General features: G+C 37.8%; 1 protein-coding gene across 1 annotated transcript in view; it reads right to left on the reverse strand.

Moving 5' to 3' along the window:
* The window catches only part of DMD (dystrophin), a 2,372,918-nt gene that overhangs the window by 627,090 nt on the left and 1,719,845 nt on the right, over positions 1-25,983 (reverse strand). The window contains exon 52 of the mRNA XM_004386236.2: positions 22,295-22,412. Coding sequence (XP_004386293.1) covers positions 22,295-22,412 — 118 coding nt within the window. The remainder of the gene's footprint in view (positions 1-22,294; positions 22,413-25,983) is intronic.

Raw genomic sequence — 25,983 nt, forward strand, 5'->3', positions numbered from 1 at the left:
CAACAGCCCAGGGACAAGGACTAGAAAGCAGGAGGGGACAGGAAAGCTGGTAATAGGGAATCCAAGGTTGAGAAGGGAGAGTGTTGACATTGTGGGGTTGATAACCAATGTCATAAAACCATATGAGTACTAACTGTTTAATGAGAAACTATTTCTTCTGTAAACCTTCATTTAAAGTACAATAAAAAAATTTTTAAAAAAAGAATACAAAGATAAAAGACACAGACCATAAAAACCAAAACCAAAACAAAACACTTCCAATCTATAATTTGGTCTTCTGCCTAGTCCTCACAGGAGTGTGCTCCCCTGAGTAAATAATCATTACTGATTTTCTTGGCAGACTTTCTTCATGTTGTAAAATAATGAATTTATTATCTCTTCTTTGCTATGGTTTATAAACCAGTCTCTATGTGAACTAGTAAAATCTAGTTATTGGCTATGCAAAGCTGAGGACAAGGCATTAGAACTGTGGTAACAGTATCAATGGTCTTATGAGGTTCTTCCTGAGATGACATATATCATAAAAAACAAAAATCTTCAAACAACTAATAATGAAAATGCAATCCACAAAACTGAAGGGAGAGTGTATTAAGGCCAATTCCAAATCCACGATCCACACATTACTTTTTCTTCTAACTCCTTAGGAATCAAGGAAATATTTTGACCAATGCTAAGTCATAGGTATGAAATTATGGAATGTCAATCAACTGAATATAAAATACTGGTTTATTGGCTACAGATCAGGACGCACTTTTTTAAAACTGTGCCCTTTTTATGTTTTCATAAGGTTCCTACAATTTTTTTTCTGTTATTCTCGAAAGGTTTCCTCAGGAGAATTTAGTAACATTCAGATCCACTTAAAACAATCACTAGTTAAGTACAAATTAGCTTCCAAAATCACTCTGAAAACATGCTATGGGAATATATATCTGCTGAACGATGGTTTCCTCTTTTATGTTCCCCCTCCCATGTAAAAGTTATTAAGGAAGAGTCTGTTGCGATGGAAACACTCAATTTGGCACCATCTGTATTCAACATTCGATTGCTGCAAGCCTTCAGCCAATCTCCGGTTTTTAATTGGCAGACCATCCCAGAATGCTTTACAATTCTTTTTTTAGGAAACCAATCCATGAAGCAAATCTCAAAGTAAAGCATCAAGAAAGTTCACAATACAAGCCTCACTCCATTATCTTAAGGTCACACTTGTGAAGTCTCAAAGCATTAGGCCTTCTGATAATTACCTGGCATGGGGTTAATGCCTAAAATTTATTGCCAAGGTTTTTTTTTCCCCTGCCTAATGGATTTCTCATTTAAAGAACAAATTCATTTTACAAAAAACTTAAGTATTATCAAGACCTTGAAAAGGAGCCTCATTGGGACATTTATTATATCGAAATACACATTTCTGAATAGAAAACAAATATAGGAAACAAAGTTACAAATACGCATTTTAGAATCAGTCAGACTTAAGCTCAAATATTAATTGGGCCACTTACTAGTTACTTTCTTAACCTTTCTATGTCTTATTTTTGGCATAATGTAAAAGATCTGTTATGAGGATTGTAAAGGATACATTTTGGGAAAAATGCACACATTGCCTGTTCTGTAATGGCATTTGAAAATATGGTGATGTAAATGTTCTTAAAGAATATTCCTTTGGCATGTCAAGTGTCTATGTATAACTATTGTGAAAAGTCATAGAAGAGAGAGTTAATAAACAGTAGAACTGCCTGAAAAATCTTTTTAAATAAAGGGAGAGCATGGCTAGATGCTGGGGGAGAGGTGTAACGAGGCTCCAGGTGAGAAAATGTCAAAAATAAATGTGCAGTGGTGGGTCTGATCATGACATTTTGGTGGGACAGTAGCATCACTTGGGGGGTGTGGACTGCACCAGGTGACACTGTCAGACAGAATGACACCAAAATAACTGTCTATAAATTTTTCATGCAGTGTTTCAGCAAAAATTTATTATATTTTATAAAAATATCCCTGTAGTTATAACAGCATAAACAGTTTTTGTAAGCCCAGCTTACCTCCAAGGCTAAAACTCTATACTAACTTACTTTTTAAACCTTCCTAATGCACTCTGGTTAGAGCTGTCACTATTACCCAATAAAAATGACGCTTCGAATCAGGTGGTTTCATCTGCATGTGCTACAAGCAAGCACACGCTGTTGCTTTTGTTGCTGCTGGTGTTTTTATAGTCGCTGATTTTGTCAAATTGTCTGCTGTTTTAGCTACAATATTGTGGTAATTAGCATGGAGGAGTGACACCATGAGTTATTGCATTGGGTAACACCAACCCTACTGATGCCACAGTGGTGGACAGAGAATTGAGCACTAGTATCATCTCCTGAGAGCCTCTGTCAGCTCACTGTGTTACAATTATCCCATTTGAATAGCACCCCCATTTAAAAAAAAAATCTCATTGCTGTCCAGTCACTTCCGACTCATAGCAACCTTATAGGACAGAGTAGAACTGCCCACAGGGTTTCCAAGGCTGTAAATCTTTACAGGAGCAGACTGTCATATTTTTCTCCTGCCATACCTAAATATGACTGCATGTCACCCTCTGGAGTTGTACAATGCAGCAGACTTGCTCTACCACTGCCATCTCTCTGCTGAACAGCCAGCCTTCCTCTTTGATAATCCCTAGGAGGCAACATTCCAGCTGTACTACTTACTGCTCCTAGGTTATAAAACACTTTCAAAAACCATGTCTTTGACTAATTGTTAATCTTGTTATTTATAGATTTTTTTAATTTATCTAATTAAATAATTCATCTCAGTGACAACTGATCATAATATTTTGGTTCCACTAAAAATCGACTGTTACCTACATGTGTATTCTCATGCAAATCCCTTTATATAGTTATCTTTCTTTTTTTAATTTGTAAAATGTGCAATTTTTATACCATAAGTCTCTTCAAAGGTGGGTAGTTCTTATGCTGCCCCTTTGTGACAACTTGGGCAGGTCCCATGTCTTTTCTGGTCATCTAAAAACAAAACCAAACCCGTTGCCATTGAGTTGATTCTGACTCATAGTGACCCTATAGGACAAAGTAGAACTGCCCCATAGGGTTTCCAAGGAGTGGCTGGTGGATTCGAACTGCCAAGCTTTTGGTTAGCAGCCTGAGCTCTTAACCACTGCGCCACCAGGTCTCCCTGGTCATCCAAGGTAATATAAAATCCTGTTGTCATTGTAAAACACTAAAATTAGAATTTTCAGTCCAATATATTAGTTAACGCTTCAAACTTAATTCACATATGAGACTTCTCCCCCAACTAGGATAGGCTGCAAGTGAGCCAGTCTTTCACCATCTTGAGTAGTGAGTATGGTGGGCTTCCTCTTTCTCTCTTATTTGCCTTCTTCCACATTCACCAGCTGCTATTTTTCATCCTATCACCATTGAATAGGAGTGGACAGAGGAGAGGGATAGGTAGCAGAAGGTTCCTATTTGACTCAGTACTTTCATTGTTAGAATGTGACTTTGTGCTTTCTGGGTCTAGTTGATGTTAAATATATCTTGGGGGTTTCACAGAGTTTTTCAGGAATTCACAATCACTATTAATCCAGATAAATCATTTTTTTTATTTTAACAGGGTTGATTACTTCCCACCTCAGCAACTTTGAATCCAATGATCCACCTCCAGGTTCTCCTCCAGGTGTTCCTAAAGAAATTCCTCTCTGTGGCGCAGTGGTTAAGTGCTACGGCTGCTAACCAAAAGGTCAGCAGTTCGAATTCACCAGCCACTCCTTGGAAACCCTATGAGGCAGTTCTACTCTGTCCTATAGGGTCGCTATGAGTCAGAATCTGCTCAATGGCAACGGGCTTGTTCTTTTGTTTTACTTAAAGTAAAATGGGAAGCACAACTCTTACCCTTGGTTGGGGGGGGGTGGGGTAATGGGAAGGTATAGAAGAAGGGGAAGGCTCACAGCACCATTTTCTCCAAAGAACTCTTTAATCTTCTCCAAGTCCCTATTTTCTAGATCTTTTATACTCATTTCCTTTGAAAATCTGCACCTTCAGATTTCCTTGCATACCTCACTTTGGTATCTGATATCTATAGTACCTTGCTGCCTCAGTCAATGCTTCCAATTTAGCATTCCGCTACAAATGAAAGTGTGTAGGGAGACATTGTTTGACCAAAGTGCTCCAGGGATGCAAACAGAAAATAGAAGTTTAGACTACATGAGCTGTGAGGTGTCTTCCAGGCTGAAGGCCGATAATTCTGTACTTCTAACATTTCCTCCATTTGAACCATAGTTCCCCTAACTTTAAGGTCCAGCTTCAGTTTCGCTTCTTCCATGATACTTTTCATGATTACTTAAGTAGAGAATAAACAAAAACTCTCGTGAACCAACTTTGTGCCAAGCACTGGCCTAAGTTCTAGGAAATCTATGATGAAACAAAACAAACACAATCTCTGCCCTCAAGCAGCCAAGTCTTTCTCCTTTGCACTTCTATTTTATTTTGTTTGTACCTAGAATTTGTTTTGTATAAAAGTTACTGTCTGCACCCATCAGTTTCCCCACTATATAGTCAATTCCTTTACAAAAGTATTCGTATTTTATTCACTTGTATATGCCCCTCCCCCAATGGTCACTAAATAATTATTATTAAAGTAATGAATGATAAATAAATGGATGGATGAATGTGCACATGAAAACAAGTATCATATACCCCATATTGTTAATCTAATATTGTTTATATTTCCCCTATTGCATGTGTATTCTACCTAATACTGCAATAAGTTTACTTCTTCTACTTAATAATAAACAGCTTAGTGGAGAATACTATATCATAGTTCTCCAAGAATACCATATAATTCCTAGCACAATACCTTGCACAATTTAAGTACATAATCAACATTTGATAAATGAATGTGTGAATGAACATCTAAATACTTTAAACTTGTATTTGTCCTTTATGTAATTTAAATATTAATGAAAACTGTTAGGTCAAGTTTAAAATATAATTCAGCCACAGCTTTGGGGAAACCAGTAAAATATTCTTTCACTCCAGATTGATTTCTTTGTGTGAATTAGGTCCTTATTAAATATGTGCAGACTTACACATTTATAAAAGAAAGTTTCTGGTCTCATCAGTTCTATTTCTCTTACTGGAGGGTCAATATATGTTTTATTTGCTTGTATAAGCTTGGAGGTAAAAAACGTATTTAGTCAGCACCTAATGATTTTTTTCTAGGTCTTATTCTTAATCTATGAGTTGGAACTGACTCAATGGCATGTATCAACAACAACAATGTTCTTAATCTAGGTACTTTAAGGGATGATGCCTATCCTTAAGTTTCTTACTATCTGTATGGAATATTTACTATATTGCACATATTGAAGGATTTATTATATTTGTGATTAAATTACACATAATTTAATGTCCTTTTGCTATTAGGACAGTATATTGTAAAACTGAAGAATCAAATTTTTAATGAAATTAATAGCTTCAGCAAACCAAAACAAAATAAAAAATTTATTAATTTTAGTTTCAAATCAGCATTTTGAAGTTATCTTAAGATCCTCTGTATTCCTTAAGGATGCCAGCTCTGGTTAAAACAACAACAACTTGGTATTCTTTTAAACAATTTTGACCTGAACTAGACAGTTATATACGCCAGATATTTCAGAGGACAGTATTTGGAGTTAGCTATCTGGCACGTATATTCATGATACAGATCTACTACATAATCTCTAGGCCAAAAAACATATTTAAAGTTAACCTGTTCTGAATAGCCATGCAGCTTGTTGGCATATGTATTTAGAATCCGGAGACAAAAATAATGAAATGGTACCATTTAATCAAAACATAAACAAAATATTATTAGCACGGTTAGAATAAAGCAACCCCCACGTGCCTATCCCATATTTTGGTACATAGTGATGCAAAGTATCCTGGTCAGTCTGGTTGTTCTAAATCTTAAAATCTGTAGAACTCATTACTTAGCTAATGAAGTGTAAAGCCAGTGAATGTAACATTTTTAACGGCCACAGAACATCTTGCTGGCTTCCACACGTTGATATTTATTCTCTCTCCCCTAGGGACAACAGCCTACTTAGTCATACACTGTTTTCTTTATATAATACAAATTCACAGTCCTTTTTCTATCTTTAGTTATAACATGTTTTTTTCCTGATTTGAGTTCTCTGAACCCTCTCAACAGACATCATGATAAAAGAAAAAAGAATTTTTATTAAAAACAAATTAAGAGAATTCTAATCCACAGTTCTACTTTCAAGATGGCAGGGGGGAAAGGGAGGGAGGGGGATTTCCGCTTTTCAAAATTAAGGGCTCTCTATTTACATCTCATTGCCATGATACACAAATTAGCAGAACCTCTGAAAGTGATCCGAAGAACTTTTCAAATGGCCTAGCATAGTATATTTTCTGCTAGGATGAGGTATATGAACTGGTATTGGAGGAAGGTGCTTTTGAAATCTGTTATGTTCACAAGAGGTTGTAAAAAAAAAAAAAAAAAGCACAACAATTCCTTAAGATTGAAAACATCCAGTTATCATTCTCAAGTCTGCATCTGTTTGATTTGGGTTTTGTTTATTTGATTTTTGTTTTTAAGCAGTACATTTTGTTGATCTCTTCAGCTAATTCTTTCTAATGGTGATTCATGGTTATGCAGGTGATGATGGCAGCTTGTAGCCCTTCACTAGCTGCTGGCTACCCTGTTAGCTCATTCAGCCATTAAGTGTTTATGATGTGTCTGTTATTTTCTAAACAAAATGTTAGAATTGCAGGAAATCAAATGTAAAGGAGTTACAGTTTGAAGCCATCAGAGAGTCAAAACAGAGTTTGGAATTCCTAACCAAGCATTTGGTAATTTACAAATGTGGTAACATAAGAAAGAGATGCCCCTACCCCATTTTTATCTGAACAATCAGTGAGAGTCTCCTTCTGGAAGGTCTTTTTTTTGTTTTTTAAAACATATGTTAGCTTCTTATTGTTCCAAGATGGTTTAAATGTGACTTTGCTTAAAGGGATTGGAATTAATCCCTCTGAGAATCTTTAAGTTTCATGATTCGATAAGTAGCCAATATATTTTAATTGAATTGAAATAAACTGCCAATGGTATATATAATATTTAAATATAAATATATACATGCATGACTATATAAGAACATAAGTATGCATATAAATGCATATATGTATATATGTGAATATATATATATTTAAACTTGCAATAACTGATTCTCAAAATTTCTCCTTTCAGCATAGGTTTGGGGAAAAAATATCCATCTAACACCCATTTTTAGAATTAGAAGAAAACCAAAAACCAAACCTGTTGCTGTTGAGTCGATTCCAACTCATAGCGACACTATAGGACAGAGTAAAACTTTCCCATAGAGTTTCCAAGGAGCGCCTGGTGGATTCAAACTGCCGACCTTTGGGTTAGCAGCTGAGCTCTTAACCACTATGCCACCAGGGCTCCAGAGTTAGAAGACTTGGGTTACATCCTAGCTCTACCATTTGCTAACGGTGTGACCCTAACAGGGTTTTAATATCTTTGGTTCCCTCATTTATTTAATTAGGATAATATCTACCTTAGGGGCTGATGTGGAAAACAAACTGATATATGTATAAGACTTATTTGTCCAACACATGTAAAGCACAACACAAATGTAAAGTATTATTATTATTGTTATTTTATAAGATGAGATTTTGATAATCAGAATAAAATTTAATTTTGCCAGCCCCATAAATAAGTGAAAATTTTGATAACTCCAAGTAATTGAAATGTTTCATATTCTAGGGTTCTTTGGATCATGTTTTCAGTTACCTAAACACTTAGCTGCTGAGGGGAAACGTGGGCAATTTGGGTGCCCTGCCAGATGCTAAGAAAAAAAATGATCCCATTCTGTTTATTGCTATGTGTCCCAAAGTATGTTTGGCATGGTACCTAACACTGAGAGACACATAGCCTGATGTCCTAAAATTCTGGGCAATTTACAAGTCCGTATAATAACTGAGAAAATTTCCCATATTATAGTCCAGAAGGATTGTGTCTTCCTCTTTTAGTGGTTCCTACAATGGATAAGACTAAACCAAATCGTTAACAAGGAACAGGTAACGTGCTATTGTCTCGAAAGGCCAACACGAGCCCATATAGTCCTATGTTGTTCGTACTTATCTTTCTGCACAATTACACTTGATGTTCACATTTTCAGGTTGACTGGATTTTATCAATTCGTGGCATAGTTTTCCATTTAATTACAAAGAAAGGTATTTTCCCCTCATTCTTATTCTGTGCACTTGGGACTCAGTTTTATCTTTTCAAACATTCTGTTGTTTAGTGCATATTTTTATGATAACAACTGAATCAGGCTGGTATATGACACCCTGTCTTTCCTTCTCTCCCCCAGTTCTATGTGTTTCTGAAACCCAGCTGTGGCCCAGGGCAAGAGTTCCATGGTTCCTGTTAAGAAAGAGAAAAATCTCATTCCATTGGTCAGGTTTACTGTTTGTATCTCTGCCTTGCAGATTTTTAGGGGATTCCCAATGGCTTCACTCCTGCAAACTTGGGTTAGACTTACAGATGGTAATAAGACAGACTATGCAGTACCTGGAAACCCTGAAAATAGAAGATTCTCCATTAATATTTTTTGCTTTATCGTAGATTTAAAGGAGTCCCCAGGTAGCACAAATTCTTACCCTTATAGCAGGGCTCTACTATTGTCAACCATTAGAAGGCCTAATGGAGCTCTCAATAGTGAGAATAACTAATATTTGTGTCATGATTTGCTGTTTGAAAAGGGCTTATCCATATGTTGTTACATTTAATCTTCACAGCAATCTGGTATGGAAAGTGCAAGGAGCCCAGTTTTACAGAGGTGAAAACAAAGGGTTAAATTAAATAATTTGCTAAGGGTCCCACTATCAATATGGAGCAGAGCCTGAACATAAACCAAGTCTTCTCATTTTTGATTCAGTGCTTTTGTTGTTGTTGCTGGTTGTTATTGAGTCAGCCCCTGACTCATGGTGACCCCAGGCGCAATGAGACGAAATGCTGTCCAGTCCTGCGCCATCCCTATGATCAGTTGCATTTTGGACTGTTGGGATCCATAGGGTTTTCATTGGCTGATTTCTGGAAGTAAATTTCCAGGCCTTTCTTCCTACCCTGTCTTAGTCTGGAAGCTCCACTGAAACCTGTTCAGCATCATAGCAACACACGAGCTTCCACTGACAGACAGGTGGTGACCATGCAAGAGGTTCATTGGCTTGGAGGAAGGACATTCTTATGTGTTTGTTTCACTAACATAAAAGTAATAATCATCAGTGCTGTCATCATCGTCCCATAACCAACTATCAGCTGCCCATGTCTTTCTTTTAGACCTCCAAAACTCAAAGGTTTTCTAATACTAGTATTTTCCATGTGGAGCCAGACTAAGTGGACCTGAGATAAGGATCAACACACCCAACAACTGAAGAAAAAATCTTCATGGGTTTTTGTTCCTTTCCATGTGTATTTGCACATGCAGGATGAAGGGCAAGCACCGGTGGTCTGCCACTTTCAGGGGGAGAGCATCACGGACATTTGCTGGAGTCTCTAATGGAGACAGTCATAGTAACATGGGGTCATATTTCAGAAAACCTTCATTGGAAGGCTTGATAAATCCCATGGTAGTCAGCTCCAAAGCAGTCCCCAACAATCCTCACCTCCCGATATTCATGCTTTTATGTAACCTTTCCCCCTTCACTTCATTGAATCAGGGCTAAACTGTCGACACATAAATTACTACAAAAGTGACAGTGTGTGAATTCTGAAGCTAGGTCGTAAGAGGCCCTGTGGCTTCTGCCTTGGACTTGGGCTCGTTCTAGGGGAAGCCAACCACTATGTCATGGAGATATTGAAGAACAGCCAAGTTGCCAGCATCAACTCATCAACCATGTGAGTGAGCCACCTGTGGAGTGGCTCCCCCAGCCATAGTCAAGATTTAGATGACTACAGCCCCAGTCGGTATCTGATTGCAACCTCATGAAAGATCCAAAGACAGAACCACTCAACCAAGCCACTCATGAATTCCTGACCTACAGGACCTGTGAAAGATAATAAATGATTAGTTATGTTTTAAGGCACCAAGTTTTGGGGTAATTGCTTTCCAGCAACTGGATACTATGCAAACCTCTTTTCTTGACTAAAGCTGAATGAGCCAAGCTCATTCTTTTGCAAGTAGAAAGGTCATAATCTATTAATCCTTCTAGCTCATTTTCCAAATGCTTCCTTTAAGACAGGTACCACAGAATAAAGACTAGTGGCAGGCAATTTGTTATGTTGCTTCAAATTATGAATGAGGGAATTTTGATAAAAAAAGAAATGCTGAGTCCAAAATAACCATCCCTATAATTTTCCAACAGCAGAGGAAAGCTGGGAGCATCTTCTAGCAGCAGACCATGGGACATATCAAACCCTTAACTTAGCATCATCCAGACTGCATAGTGTGACAAGGGAGTTACTGTTAGTTGCCGTCAAGTTGATTCCGACTCATGGCGACCTCATATGTGCAGAGTAGAATCATTCCATGGGGTTTTCAAGGTTGTGACCTTCGGGAAGCAGATCACCAGGTCTGTTTACTGAGGTGCCCCTGGGTGAGTTGGAATCGCCAACTTTTTGGCTAGTTGTCAAGTGTTTAATTGTTTGCATCACCCAGGGACCCCAGCCAGGGAGTAGTATCCCTACTTATGTATATAGGTACCAAACTATTAGAAATTCTAGTCTTTATTTGCAGTGACCTATTAGGCCATAAGATAAAAATATCAGCGAATGAACATCTGGAATTTCTACCATTGACACATCTTTTTCTGTTTTGTATTTGTCTTATTATCTGACTTTATCTGAGTGTGAGACTTGTATAATATATTTATTCATCACCATCTTTATTCTACCATATAAAAAGAAAAACCATTTTCATTAATTGGTTTATTTATTTAATAGTTATGTTCATTATGTTTAATTTTTAAAGTGGATGACTAGAACATTTGTTAGCCCAAATCTTTCCCCTTAAAAAGAAACATAATGAAAAACAAGCAATTAGTAGAAAACACTATGTTCATAATTGTAAGTACACTGATTTAAATAAAATATTTATTTTTTCTATTACACACTCACTTGAACAATTAATAATTAAATATAATCATGACAGCTGATTTGGATTTTAAATCTTATTCAAATATGTTCTGATATTAATCTTCTTATAGAATTAAGAATGTGAAACATTAAAACAGAATTATTCCGTGATAGATGTTTAGTGCAAATTTAGCACAACTTACAGAAAGTAAAAACATATATAAAAACTTGCCTTTTATAGGTACAGCTTTTTATATACAAGTTATAATTACACTTATGGAGCTCTGAAATTCATTAAGTTATTAAAGAGCACTTCTATTGTTTAATGTCTAGTTCCAAGTACCCTATAAAAAATTGACTGCTGAAAATTTTAAAACTCATGAAATTTACATGTGAAAAAACACATGGCATTACAAACCTCATGATCCCTAGCAAATATTACTAGAAGAAAAAGACCTACAATAATAACGTACGTGTAGTGAACTCATATTTTTGTAGTAGTATTGAGCAAGTAATGTTTTATTTAACCCTGGTTATATCATCAGGGTCCACCGAACCCAAATTTAGTTTTTCAGGTTTTTTTTTTTTTGCGAAGTCGTATTTGTAAAAATAGGTATTTTGTGACTTTTATTCTTCCCTAGAGGGCTACCAAAAAGCAAAAAGAAGTTTTACTTATTTTTTAGAGTAAAATTAATTTCATTTTTAAATTATTGTATGAACCATTTTACAAATTTAAGATACAGTGTGGGCTTTTAGTGATCATATGTTTCCTGTATCTTGAAATATTTTACTATTTCATCATTATTCCTAAGTATGCTAAAATGATTAAAATTATAAGTAAATGGAATAATGATGAAACCACTTAAAAAGGATGATGCAATATTACAATAAATCTTCATCCTTCAGTTTTTTTTTTTTTAAATTACATTGCCACAATATTGCATCTTCTTTCAAGGAGGTATAAAAGAAGACCGGAGACACCATATTTGGTGTCTGCTTTTAGCTTTCATTGAACACAGTTGAAAGCTTAGAATTTTTCATTTTTCTTCCATAATGTCAAAGACAAGAAAATTGCCAGAGGAAGACAGTTCACAGTTATTCAACACATCAGAGGATAGATGAAAATAGACAGAAAGCAGCATTTTAGACTCTAATGATGATGGTGAAATTGATTGCATAAGTGAAATCTTAGACTGTAAGTCTTCGGATGATGATAACCTAGGTGAATTTTTCTTAAACTCAAGGATCAATGAGCAAATAATATATTTCTAAGGACAGAAAATAAACATGGCGTTTTAACCCAGTTAGCTATTCAACAGGAAGGACTTCATCACACAGTATTTTCCTATGGGATGTAGGAGAGTATTCTTTAGTCGTTCATGATATTTGTATACCAAAATTTATTTGCTACAAAGAGGTTTTCTTATGTTTAAATTCTTAGTAAAATTTCTAATAAAGTTGTTTTTCATTATCTCTTTATTCTTATGTTTGTAAAATATTTGTAAAGTAACTTAAAATGTAAAAAGTAAGACCATTAGACCTAGTTGGCAAATGGTAATGACTATTTTTCCTGATATACAGACAGTTAAGTCAGAAAACAGATCTAGAGAACACAAAGATCCCTAACTATCTCAGCTGAAGTGTTTCCACACATCCTTATTGTATTCAAAGTATCACTAAGAACCAGGAAGAAACATATTATTAGGTAGGTTGTACAGCAGAAGATACAGAAAACTAAATATAGTGAAACATCTGTAAACTCAGTCTTCAGTGTGTGTTTTCCTTGAGTTTGTCTCTAGCCATGACATTTTCATTTTCCAAAGAACTCAATCTCAAAATCTTAGAGGCATGCCTTCTATTTGATTTTTAAATCCAAACATCCAATCAATGTCCAAATTCTGTTAATTCTAGCTCCATTGCATATCTCAATTTCAGTTCTTTCTTTTCACCCTGCTGCCACTGCTCTAGCTTGGACTTTCTTCCTGCTTAACTGTTCTCCATTTACTCCCTTTATCCTCAACAACACAAAACACTCACACACACACACTCACTCCCACTCCTACAAAATCATCCATCACACCACTGCAAACATAGGTCTAATTATGTATTCTCCTGCCATCTTTGCCTGAAATATCCTTCCCTCTCCTGCCTCCTCTGCTTTTCAAAGTCTTATTCATGACTAGATTAAATTTAACCTCCTCCTGAAAGCCTTCCAAGATCCCTTCATTCAGAGCCAGCCTCCCCTTCTCTTGTTTTCTCCCAACATTTTGTAGTACTGCTCTACTGAAGTACTTATCCCAGACTGCCTTACCCAAATACACTTGTCCAAACATCCATACTTGATTGTGAGCTCTTTCAACACAAAGGCTGGATCTTATTACTCCCTGTGTCCCCTTCATCACCTCTGATATTAACTAGCACAGAGTAAGCATTCAAATGTTTGTTGAACTGAACTCTTTGGTTGCCAGCGGCTTCCTGGTGGATATAAATTTTGAGAGCTGCTTGTAGCTATAACAGGTTGACAGCCGGTGCTAGATGTCAAAAGAAGGAAATTTATATGGTTGACTCCACTCCTTCTAAAATAAGCAACTCTCTATACCTGAGAGCAAGATATTGGCTGGCATTTCATTAGCAATAGAGATTTCATAAAAATGTGAAGAACAACAGTGCCTTTTTATTCCACCATGAAGGATTTCATACATTTGGTTGCAGCAATGTATGATGGGTTGACAAAGCTGCTATAAAACTGTCAGTTAATTCAAAAATCTTGTGAGAGTATTTTTATTCTTACACAGCAGAACATTCTTCCTTCCACTGTCCTGTGTATTGGCTCTTTAAGCAATACAATGTGAATTCATTTTCTTAAAATTTATAAGATGTCACCGAATTTCTCAAAGAATTCTAGACTAGTTTGGAAAAACTTTAGCTGGAAAAATAATTCCAAAAGAAAAAAACTCTCTCTCAAGACTTGGCATTCTGTTTGAGATGTCCCTCCCCTGGTTTGGCTGATAAAAGGTTGGACATCATATCTTTCATATTCTGGCATTTCCCATTTCTCTGCACCAAATTCATCTCACTGTGAAAATATCTACATTAAATGAGCATCTTCTTCACTTTAGAAACATCATGCAATTTTATCTTTATAATAGCCCTACCAGCTTAAGTATTATTATTAGCCCACAGGATAGATGAGGGAACTGTGGCTTAGAGAATTAAAACCAATTCATCAAGATCACACAGCTACTGGGGTTCACTGGCCTGTACATCTACAACATATGTAAGAGTTGTTGTTAGATGCCATCTACTCAGTCCCAACTCATAGTAACCCTATGTACAACAGAACGAAAAACTGCCTGGTCCTGCGCCATCCTCACAATCGTTGTTATGCTTGAGCCCATTGTTGCAGCCACTGTGTCAATCCATCTTGTTGAAGGTCTTCCTCTTTTTCGCTGACCCTCCACTCTACCTAGCATGCTGTTCTTCTCCAGGGACTGATCCTTCCTGATAACGTGTCCAAAGTATGTGAGACATAGTCTTGCCATCCTTGCTTCTAAGGAGCATTCTGGCTGTACTTCTTCCAAGACAGATTTGTTCGTTCTTTTGGCAGCCCATGGTATATTCAATATTCTTCACCAACACCGAAATTCAAAGGTGTCAACTCTTCTTTGGTCTTCCTTATTCATCGTCCAGCTTTCCCATCCATATGAAGTGATTGAAAACACCATGGCTTGGGTCAGGTGCACCTTAGTCTTCAGGGTGACATCTTTGCTTTTCAACACTTTAAAGAGGTCTTTTGCAGCCGATTTGCCTAATGCAATGCATCTTTTTATTTCTTCACGGCTGCTTCCACGGGTGTTGATTGTGGATCCAAGTAAAATGAAATCCTTGGCAACTTCTATCTTTTCTCGTTTATCATGATGTTGCTTATTGGTCCAGTTGTGAGGATTTTTGTTTTCTTTATGTTGAGGTGTAATCCATACTGAAGGCTGTGGTCTTCGATCTTCATTAGTAAGTGCTTCAAGTCCTCTTCACTTTCAGCAAGCAAGATTGTGTCACCTGCATATCGTAGGTTGTTAATGAGTCTTCCTCCAATCCTGATGCCCTGTTCTTCTTCACAGAGTCCAGCTTCTGGGATTATTTGCTCAGCGTACAGATTGAGCAGGTATGGTGAAAGGATACAACCCTGATGCACACCTTTCCTGACTTTAAACCATGCAGTATCCCCTTGTTCTGTTTGAATGACTGCCTCTTGATCTATGTACAGGTTCCTCATGAGCACAATTAAGTGTTTGGGAATTCCCATTCTTTCCAGTGTTATCCATAATTTATTATGATCCACACAGTCGAATGCCTTTGCATAGTCAATAAATCACAGGTAAACATCTTTCTGATATTCTCTGCTTTCAGCCAGGATCCATCTGACGTCAGCACTGATATCCCTGGTTTCAAGTCCTCTTCTGAATCCAGCTTGAATTTCTGGCAGTTCCCTGTTGAAATACTGCTACAGCCACTTTTGAATGATCTTCAGCAAAATTTTACTTGGACGTGATATTAATGATATTATTTGACAATTTCTGCATTCGGTTGGATCACCTTTCTTTGGAATAGGCACACGTATGGATCTCTTCCAATTGGTTGGCCAGGTAGCTGTCTTTCAAATTTCTTGGCATAGATGAGCACTTCCAGCGCTGCATCCATTTGTTGAAACATATCAATTGGTATTCCGTCAATTTCTGGAGCCTTGTTTTTCGCCAATGCCTTCAGTGCAGCTTAGACTTCTTCCTTCAGTACCACTACTCCTGAAATTGTCGAATGTTCACCAATTCTTTTTGGTATAGTGACTGTGTATTCCTTCCATCTTCTTTTGATGCTTCCTGCGTCGTTTCATATTTTCCTCAAGGAATCCTTCAGTATTACAACTCGAGGCTTGAATTTTTTCTCCAGTTGTTTCAGCTTGAGAAATGCTGAGTGTGTTCTTCCTTTTTGGTTTTCTATCTCCAGGTCTTTGCACATGTCATTATAATACATTACTTTGTCTTCTCGAGCCACCATTTGAAATCTTCTGTTCAGCTCTTTTACTTCATCATTTCTTCCATTAGCTTCAGCTACTCTACTTGCAAGAGCAAGTTTCAGAGTTCCTTCCAACATCCATTTTGGTCTTTTCTTTCTTTCCTGTCTTGTTAATGACATTTTGCTTTCTTCATGTATGATGTCCTTGATGTCATTACACAAACTCGTCTAGTCTTCAGTCATTAGTGTTCAATGTGTCAAATCTATTCTTGAGATGGTCTCTAAATTCACGTGGGATATACTCACGGTCGTACTTTGGCTCTCATGGACTTTTTCTAATTTTCTTCAGTTTCAACTTGAACTTGCATATGACCAATTGATGGTCTCTTCCGCAGTCGGCCCCTGGCCTTGTTCTGAATGATGATATTGAGCTTTTCCATCGTCTCTTTCCACAGATGTAGTCAATTTGATTCCTGTGTATTCCGTCTGGCGAGATCCAAGTGTATAGTGGCCATTCACATTGGTGAAAAAAGGTGTTTGCAATGAAGAAGTCATTGGTCTTGCAAAATTCTATCATGCAATCTCTGGCTTCATTTCTATCACCAAGGCTATATTTTCCAACTACCAATCCTTGTTCTTTGTTTCCAGCTCTCGCATTCCAATCACCAGTAATTATCAATGCATCCCGATTGCATGTTCTATCAATTTCAGACTGCAGAAGCCGGTAAAAGTCTTCAATTTCTTCATCTTTGGCATTAGTGGTTGGTCCATAAATTTAAATAATAGTCGTATTAACTGGTCTTCCTTGTAGGCATATGGATATTATCCTACCACTGACAGCACTGTACTTCAGAATAGATTTTGAAATGTTCTTTTTGACAATGAATGCATCACTATTCCTCTTCAAGCTGTCATTCCGGGCATAGTAGACCATATGATTATTTGATTCAAAATGGCCAATATCAGTCCATTTCAGCTCACTAATTCCTAGAATATTGACGTTTATGCATTCCATTTCATTTTTAATGATTTCCAATATATGTAAGAGACATCCATGTATTAAGACACAAGTAAATACACAGAGGACAAAAGTATGAAGAGAAGCAGCAAGAATTATATCCATATCATAATAACCTGAGGTTAGTCGTAATATTTTAAGTTCTCAAGTAAATAGCCCTTCCTATTTTTTGACTAATCAACCTTTTCCATTTGACATGCCTCAGAATTTAAAATCATGTAGACATGAGTTTGAATCCCAGTCCCTCACTTGCCATCTTGCTAGGACTTTAGGCAAGTTACTTATACTCTGAGCCTCAGTTTTCTGTCTCTAAAATGGGAATAATAATATCTAGCTCCTACGGTTGTAGTGGATATGAAAAATTAAATAAATTTCAAGAATTGTCTTGTTTGGCAGTATCTCCCACAGAAAGACTTTTCCAAATATTTGCTTAATTTATGTATCTTATTCCATATTATCCAAAACACCTTTTTCCTTTTGGTCTTTTGAATTCCTCTTTGTTGTCGTGCAATAACAGGATTGCTATGCAAAAGCACATTAAATGCTTTCACACCAAGTATTCAAACCACCCATAGACAATGACAAGAGCTAACATTCATTGAGCTCTTATTATGTGCCAGGCACTGACCTAAGTGCTCTATGTGTTTATCTCAACTAATTCTCCAAACTCATGAGGTTGATAGAATTAATCCTATTTTATAGAAGAGGAAACAGATTAGATAGTTTGAATTGTTATTTCAAGGTCCCAAAGCTAGTCAATGGCCACCCCAGGCAGCCTGCCCTCAAAACCACTATATGTAATAGTGCTACAGATCGCTATAATGGTAGGTGTAGGGACTAGGGAGGAGAAGCTACAGAGGTATGGCTCTCAAACACAAATGTCAGAGCAGCCATGTTTACTGTATTATTTGTGAAACAAACGGAGCTATAAAAAACCAAAACCAAAACTAAACCCGTTGCCTTTGAGTCGATTCTGACTCATAGGAACCCTATAGGACAGAGTAGATCTGTCCCCATGGGGTTTCCAAGGAGCTGATGGTGGATTCAAACAGCCGACCTTTAGTTAGCAGCCAAGCTCTTAACCCCTGAGCCAAATGAGCTATAAAAGAGAGAAATTCTTTCTTTGCATATCCTCCTCACTGCTACACCAAGTATTATGGTATCATTCTTTACCAATGTTGATAGCCATGGAAAAGAGTTTCACAGACTTCAGAAACCTCCAAGGAAGTGATTTCAGATCCTTCTTATGTGCTTTTGTTCCCCTGACCTAGCCTTTTGCAGAAGAAAATGACCAGGAATGATTGACACATTCAGCAACCAAAGAGCTGAAGGAAAATGAGTAATTTGAACATGAGAAACAGCAAAGAGAATTTCTCATTTGAACTCATTTAGAATGAAATTTATTCTCTTACCTAGATGATTGCATTATTTTAATCAATATATTTACCTGAAAACAACAGATACTATGGAAATAGTTTTATACAGAGAAACATGTTGGTATTTTAGCAGACCCAGTTACTTGAGGTTTTAGCATGGCTATTACTAGTAGACAGGAATTGCTTTTTACTGGACTTTTGTCTTGATAGAATGTAATAACTGTGTATAAATTTCCTCAACCATTCAAAGTTATGAACTGAGATTTACCAAGGAGGAAAAAAATGTTTCAATATAGTATTATACACATATTAAATATTTTTTCTTTATTTAGCTGATTCCTTTTTAAGTATTTCTAGAAGTTTCAGGGCAATAAAAAAAGGAAGACTGAAGTCTTCAAATAAGCAAATACAATTTTATGAGCAAAAGTACTTAATTTCTGCCTTTCCCTGCAAACCAAATCTACACCAAGAAAACTCCTATTTTGAACACGATTGAAACTTTATCAGTGTTGAATTTCCATTCCATTTCATAGATTTCAAACCAAGAGATAAACTGAAGCATAGCAGGGCTGCAAATGATATTGTTTAAATAAACATATCTTGCCAGAATTATCCCGGTAGCAGCATTGGAGGCTGCAGGCATATTCAGAACTAGGATTCTGGCTTAGGCTCTTAATAAGCAACATGACATGTCTCAACAGACACTTGTTTTTAAGAAAATGCTTTTTTAGATCGCTTGGATTAGAATCTTTCCATTATGCTGCAAATATTCATAAAGGTATTCATTCCTAAACGACAAAAGCTTAGAAAAGCAGAACTATTCAAATCACTGGATATTAGCAGCGAGATACAAACCTGCCCTCCGGTTACTCAATTTTAATCTACATCGTGAAAAAAGTCAATACAATATCAAAAAAAAAAAATTGCAAGGGATAATGGAAAATGTTCAGACAATGTTGAAAGGATACTGTAAAATAAATTAGTGTTATTTTCCTCTTAGGGAAAAAATGTGATTTTTCATTAGTAAAATAACAAATGACTTTCTACATAGTATGTTCAGATTTGCATAAACATCTTTGCCAAATTTCCAGATTTCTTAGGCAAGAAACAGATCACTTAACTGTGTAATGGGAATTCAGTCTCGTACTGAGAAAATCACTCAATAAGATTCATTCTTTTGGGCCAGTGTGTTGCAACCTGGTGGAGGACCCTCACAGTTCCAGTTTGGGGAAAGAACATTCTGCTATATCAGTTGAACAGCAATCTATGTTAGTCATTACAAGGCAATTTTGCTCTTGTGGCTGGTTATAGAGATGACTTTCTATAATTCATACCGGACCAAAGAACTTATTCTTCCTTGTCCAAATTAGCTATGGTAGAGACTGACTAACTTTTTTCCAAACCTGTTCTTCCTGGGCTCAACACTGAACAACATTTCCCAGCTTCTTTTGCAGTTAGGTGTGGTCATGTGACAAGTTCAGGCTAACAGACTGTGGACAGAACTATATGTACCAACTTCCAGGCCTGGCTCACAACGAATTACCATGAGCAATACTCTTTCCTTGTCTGCAGGTTAAATGCATAGAACCCTGATGCTCTGGACACAAAAGACGGAAGGAGCTTGGGTCCCTGAATGACTTCATAGAGGGCTGCTTATTTTGGACTTCACTAGAGTAAAAAGTAAACTTCTATTGCGGTGACCACTGAGATTTGGAAGCTTACCTATTATAGCAGCTAAACCAAAAACCAAACCCACTGCCATCAAGTCGATTTTGACTCATAGGAACCCCATAGGGTTTCCATGGCTATAACTCTCTGTGGAAGCAGACCGTCACATCTTTCTCCCATGGAGCCCCTGGTGTGTTTGAACTTGCCAACCTTTGGGTTAACAGTAGATTGCTTTAACCACTGTGCCACCAGAGCTCCTGTTATGGCAGCTAGTACTACCCAAGGAATACAGTAACATATATCTAAATTCAATGCTTGAGCAAGAATAAAGAGTTAAATTTTCCAAATTCAGAAAGGCCTAGTTTAATTAACAATCACTACAACTGAAAGAGGAAATGTCTTTAGGAAGTGAACCAAAACATACATAATTGCACACTGAAAAAGTATTTAGTCCTAGTGATTAAGGTCATTAACAAAAACAACAAAAGATGGGGAATGGTAAACATATTACAAGGAGCACAGATTTTGTAGCCAGAAAGAGATACTTGCAAATTCTAAGTTCTGAAATTCTCAGCTTGGAATAGACTTGACAGTAACCAACAACAACGACAACAAACTGTTCTCTGCTTGTTTTGTAAGCTTTGGAAATTTGATTAACCATTCTGAGAACCTATTTTCTCATCTATAAAATGGGCATAATGAAATTTAGCTCACAGGATTTTTTAAAGATTATACACACACCCACACACACACCCACACACACACTGCCTAATACCTAGGAGGTGCCCAATAAATAGTAGCTATTATCACTAAGAATTTACCTATTGTACAAGTGTGACTTATAATATTTTTCAATTATTAACCTTTTATTCTGGTTACCCTTTCTCTTCCCCAGTACACTGGCAGCCAGGCATTCATACTTCATTTTCCTTAGGGAAGGGATGACGCAGCAGAATGTAGCTAAAGGAGACATATATTCCTGGTTTTTGAGTTTCCAAAGACTAGTCTTGGCATAAGACAAATAATTTTTGGGAAAAATAGATGATTAAAGGAATGGTTTCCCCACTCTCGCACTAGAAAAGATTTTTTTGGTTGTAGAAAGGTAGCCGGGAAAAAAAAAAAAAAAACTATTGCAACCAGTCAATTCCAACTCAACTCATAGCAACCCCATAGGACAGAGTAGAACTGCCCCATAGGGTTTTCAAAGAGCGGCTGGTGGATTTGAACTGCCGACCTTTTGGTTAGCAGCCGAGCTCTAAACCACAGCACCACCAGGGTATTTGCAGGGGAAGCAAGAAAGTTCAATATCTTCTGTGTGTCCACATGGAAGGGCCCTGTGCCCAGCCCCTTTCAAACCATATCCTGGAGGGAAGGTGGGTGGAGGGAAGGGAGGAAACCCAGGGAGATCTGAGGGAATCTGAGAGCAGAGGTGACCTGGGCCTTATACCTGCGGAGAGCCTCTGGGGGAAACAGGATGGAGAGTAGTTTCCCCTACTCCTCCCTTTATTTGTCTCTCCAACCACACACACATGCACATAAACCACACACAGTCACTCTGAGTCACACTTGAGTAGCGTAAAGAAGAAAAAAGTGCATGCAATATTTAGGCAGATGGGCTTTATACAGCTTCCCAAAGTTCTTGCCCACCTCAGTGTGACATAAGGAACAGTATAATGATTTTTGATAGTACACAATGGGGCATCAAAATAGAAGAGAAACATCCAGGTCTGAAAGTGCCACTGCAGACAGGAATGAGAGATGGTCCAGGAAGTAGATTCCTGCTTAGATCAACAATCAAGGTCCTGAGGGAGAGACCGGAATCTCCACTGATGCCCTCCCAGATAGATGACAATTGAGGAGAAAACCTTCTGCCACACCACACCCACCACTCCATGCCTTGCAACTATATACGCCCTGAATTAACAAAAATTGTATTTCCTCTATTCAGTGAAATTAAGCTTAGTTATTGATAGATAACATTATGGATTGAAATTCTTAATCAGTACAATAATTATAATTCACAACTATTTTACACTGTTTTCATAAACATGATGGGGATGTATGAACGTAATGTTCATGTTGAAACTTTTCATGCACCTGCCTTGAGTTTCATATTCCTGTGAAGACTTACTTCGATCTGTTATGATTGTTCTAGCCTCTTGATTGCTGGTCTTGTTTTTCAAATTCTGGGCAGCAGTAATGAGTTCTTCCAACTGGGGGCGCCTCTGTTCCAAATCCTGCATCGTTGCCTGAAAGAACAAATATAACTTAATATTGGGGTTCCCCAGCATTGTGCACTTCTTATATGTAATACAAATAAAGTGCAATTTTCAAGCCAACTACACTGGTTTTAGAAATAAGGAAGAAGATGTTACTGGATATAAATCTCTATTGCATAAGAATTTGTAGAGACAAATTTAACAAGTAATGTCTTTCATTCTTAGATTCCAAAAAAATCTCAAATGAAATTCTTGATTATAGATTCGCCTCACTAGTTGAGAGCTTCAACCAAAAAAAACCCGTTGCTGTTGAGTAGATTCCAACTCATAGCGACCCTATAGGACTAAAGAGAACTACCTAATAAGGTTTCCAAGGAGCAGTTGGTGGATTTCAACTGCCGACCTTTTCGTAAGCAACTGAGCTCTTAACCACTATGCCAACAGGGCTCCATTTAAGAGCTTAAGTGGAGCCATTTCAGAGTACCCTTAGTTTACTTAAAACAATATATGAGTGCTACTAGTAGAGATGTGGGGCCCTGGTGGCACAGTGATTAAGCATTTGGCTGCTAACTAAAAGGTCAGTAGTTTGAATCCACCAGCTGCTCTTTGGAAACCCTATCGAGCAGTGCTACTCTGTCCTATAGGGTCACTTATACGTTGGAATTGACTCGACAGCAACAGGTTTGGATTTTTTTTTTTTTGGTTTAGTAGAGATGTAATTCTTAATTATGATAATGCATCTAAGAGAAAGAGAGCTATCTATACTTTTAATCTCATTCTGTGTGGTATCAAAATTAAGGTGTATATCTGAGAAAAAGAAAAAGCATAGAAGTGAACTAAGAGACCACTTATTTACCTTCTTTGTATGTGAGTTTCCTCAACTATAAAATGAGAAGATGATGTAGACGTGCTAAATTAGTGTTTCCTCAAAGTTGCCTGACCATAACAGTCACCCAGACTCCTTTGCCCCACTCTAGAACTAACGACTCAGTAGTAGGGTTGGCTGGGAATTTGTATTTCTAACAAACTGTCTACTTAACTCTTATGATCAGGCAAGTTTGGAAATCATCAGTCTAGAAGTTAGTATCCATATTCTTCCATATAATAAATAACTTTAAACTGAATACTGCTTTAGATAAAGGTTATCAACTAGAATATACTCAACAAATACCTTTAAATTGATAGGCAGCAGTGTTAATCATTAAGAAATTTTGGGGGGCAGGGTCAAGATGGCAGAGTAGTCAGACATTTCCGGTGGACCCTCTTAAAACAAAGACTCCCCCCAAAAAAAAACAAGTGAATCCATTATATATGGCAATCTGGGAGCCCTGAATATCAAAGGCAGAGTTGAGGAACTGAACTGAGTGGCAGGGGGAGGGAGAGACGGTTCAGAAGCAGTGAAGAGTTGCCAGACCTGACCTGGTGAGAGCCCGAGCCCTTCAGGCCTGATCAGCTCAGAGGTGAGTGGTGAGGCAGGCAAGCAGCAGTGCTTGGGAGGCAGGTTTTCTGCACCAGCAGACACCCAGCGCCAGAGAGTCTACACAGCCACCCAGAACCAGTGAGAAGCAGCTCTGGATTGGCAAAAGATAAGTAATTGAATACGGCCTACCGTGCGGATCAAAAACAACCCCCTTAGGGAAAAACCTGTCTCCCATTTACCTCCCTACTCCCTGCCCTGCACTGGGTCCCCGAATGGCTTCAGCAATTGCCAAGTCCCCTGGGCCGGAAGTAGGATCTGTCACATGCCCAGAGCCATTTTTCCTTCCTTGGAGAGTGAACAAATTAACAAACGGGAAAAAACAAACTGCGGGTTCCTCTAAGCCAAGAACCCAGAGTAGGCACAGCTCCTTTGCCTAGGCACAGGCATACGGGATCCACGGAATTTGAGTGCCTTTCCACCTGCATAGGCGTGTGTGGGCCCATCTCAATAGCATAGGCCCTCATTACCGCAGTACAACAGGGTATACACCGGGACCCTACCTTCAACTATTTCAGCTGTGAAGTGGCAGGTTCTTGACATTTGACACTGCTCTGCCCATTAAGCAGGGTCTTCACCTACCCACATCAGGGGCCTGAGGACTGGTGGCTCCACCCACTCCACCTAGTCACCTGCGATAGGGGCCTATGAATAAGTGGTGTCCCCCAGTCCTTACAGCCAACAGCATTAGGTGCTCATAGTCCAGCTACAAAACCCACCCACCTACGCGCTCTAGGGAACAGGGACATGCCTTCCTCCTGGACACTGGGGGGCAGCTGTCAGCCCCCTGCCTTGCTCAGAGTGTGTCCCCCTGCTGCAGCCAGATGCCTCTGCCTACACCAATCACCCATGCCTATCTAGGACTGTAAGTGAGAGCTGACACCACACACTTGTTGGCTATCTACCTGGGCACTTGAGCTGAATCCATACAGGAGGAGTGGGTGTACCCCAGAGCTCACATACCTAGTAACAGATCTAACCACCTGGTGACAGGAGATTGGCGCTTCAAAGTTGCCAATAATCAAACTAGCTCATACGAGCAGCCTATTTGGGCATATCAAAACCAAACAAGAAGCTAGGACACAGTAAGCAAACATAAAATACATAAATATAATAACTTATTGATGGCTTGGAGACAACAGTCAATATCAAATCACATAAAGAGGCAATCCATGATGGCTTCAGCAAGCTCCCAAAATAAAGAATCTAGAAATTTTCCAGAGGAGGAAAATTTCTTGGAATGGCCAGAGGCAGAATACAAAAGATTAATATACCGAAGTCTTCAAGAAATTAGGAAGGAAATTAATCAAAATGCAGAACACGCAATAGAGGAAATTAAAAAGATTAGAGAAGAGCATAATAACAAATTTAACAGGCTGCAAGAATCCATAGACAGACAGCAATCAAAATCCAGAAGATTAACAGTAAAATTTCAGAATTAGACAACTCAATAGAAAGTCATAGGAGCAGAATTGAGGCAATGGAAGTCAAAATCAGAGAGATTGAAGATAAAGCACTTGACACCAACTTATTTAAGGAAAAATCAGATAAAAGGATTTAAAAAAATGAAAAAAACCTAAGAATTAAGTGGGACTCTATCAAGAGGAATAACCTACGAGTGACTGGAGTACCGGAACGGGGTGGGGGGTGGAGGGGGCGGTGGATAACAGAAAATACAGAGAGAATTGTTGACAGAAAACTTCTCTGATATCATGAAAGATGACAAGATATCTATCCAAGATGCTCATTGAACCCCACATAAGGTAGATCCCAAAAGAAAGTCACCAAGCTTATTATCATCAAACTTGCCAAAACCAAAGATAAAGAGAGAATTTTAAGAGCGGCTAGGGATAAATGTAAAAGTCATTTACAAAGGAGAGTCAATACAAATAAGCTCGGACTACTCAGCAGAAACCATACAGGCAAGAAGGCAATGGGATGACATATATAAAGACTTGAAGGAAAAAAACTGCCAGCCAAGAATTATATATCCAATAAAACTGTCTCTCAAATATAATGGTGAAATTAGGGCATTTCCAGATAAGCAGAAGTTTAGGGACTTTGCAAAAACCAAACCAAAATTAGAAGAAATACTAAAGGGAGTCCTCTGGTTAGAAAATCAGT

This window comes from Trichechus manatus, unplaced genomic scaffold (assembly GCF_000243295.1).
Source record: "Trichechus manatus latirostris isolate Lorelei unplaced genomic scaffold, TriManLat1.0 scaffold00159, whole genome shotgun sequence".
Classification (NCBI taxonomy): Eukaryota; Metazoa; Chordata; class Mammalia; order Sirenia; family Trichechidae; genus Trichechus; species Trichechus manatus.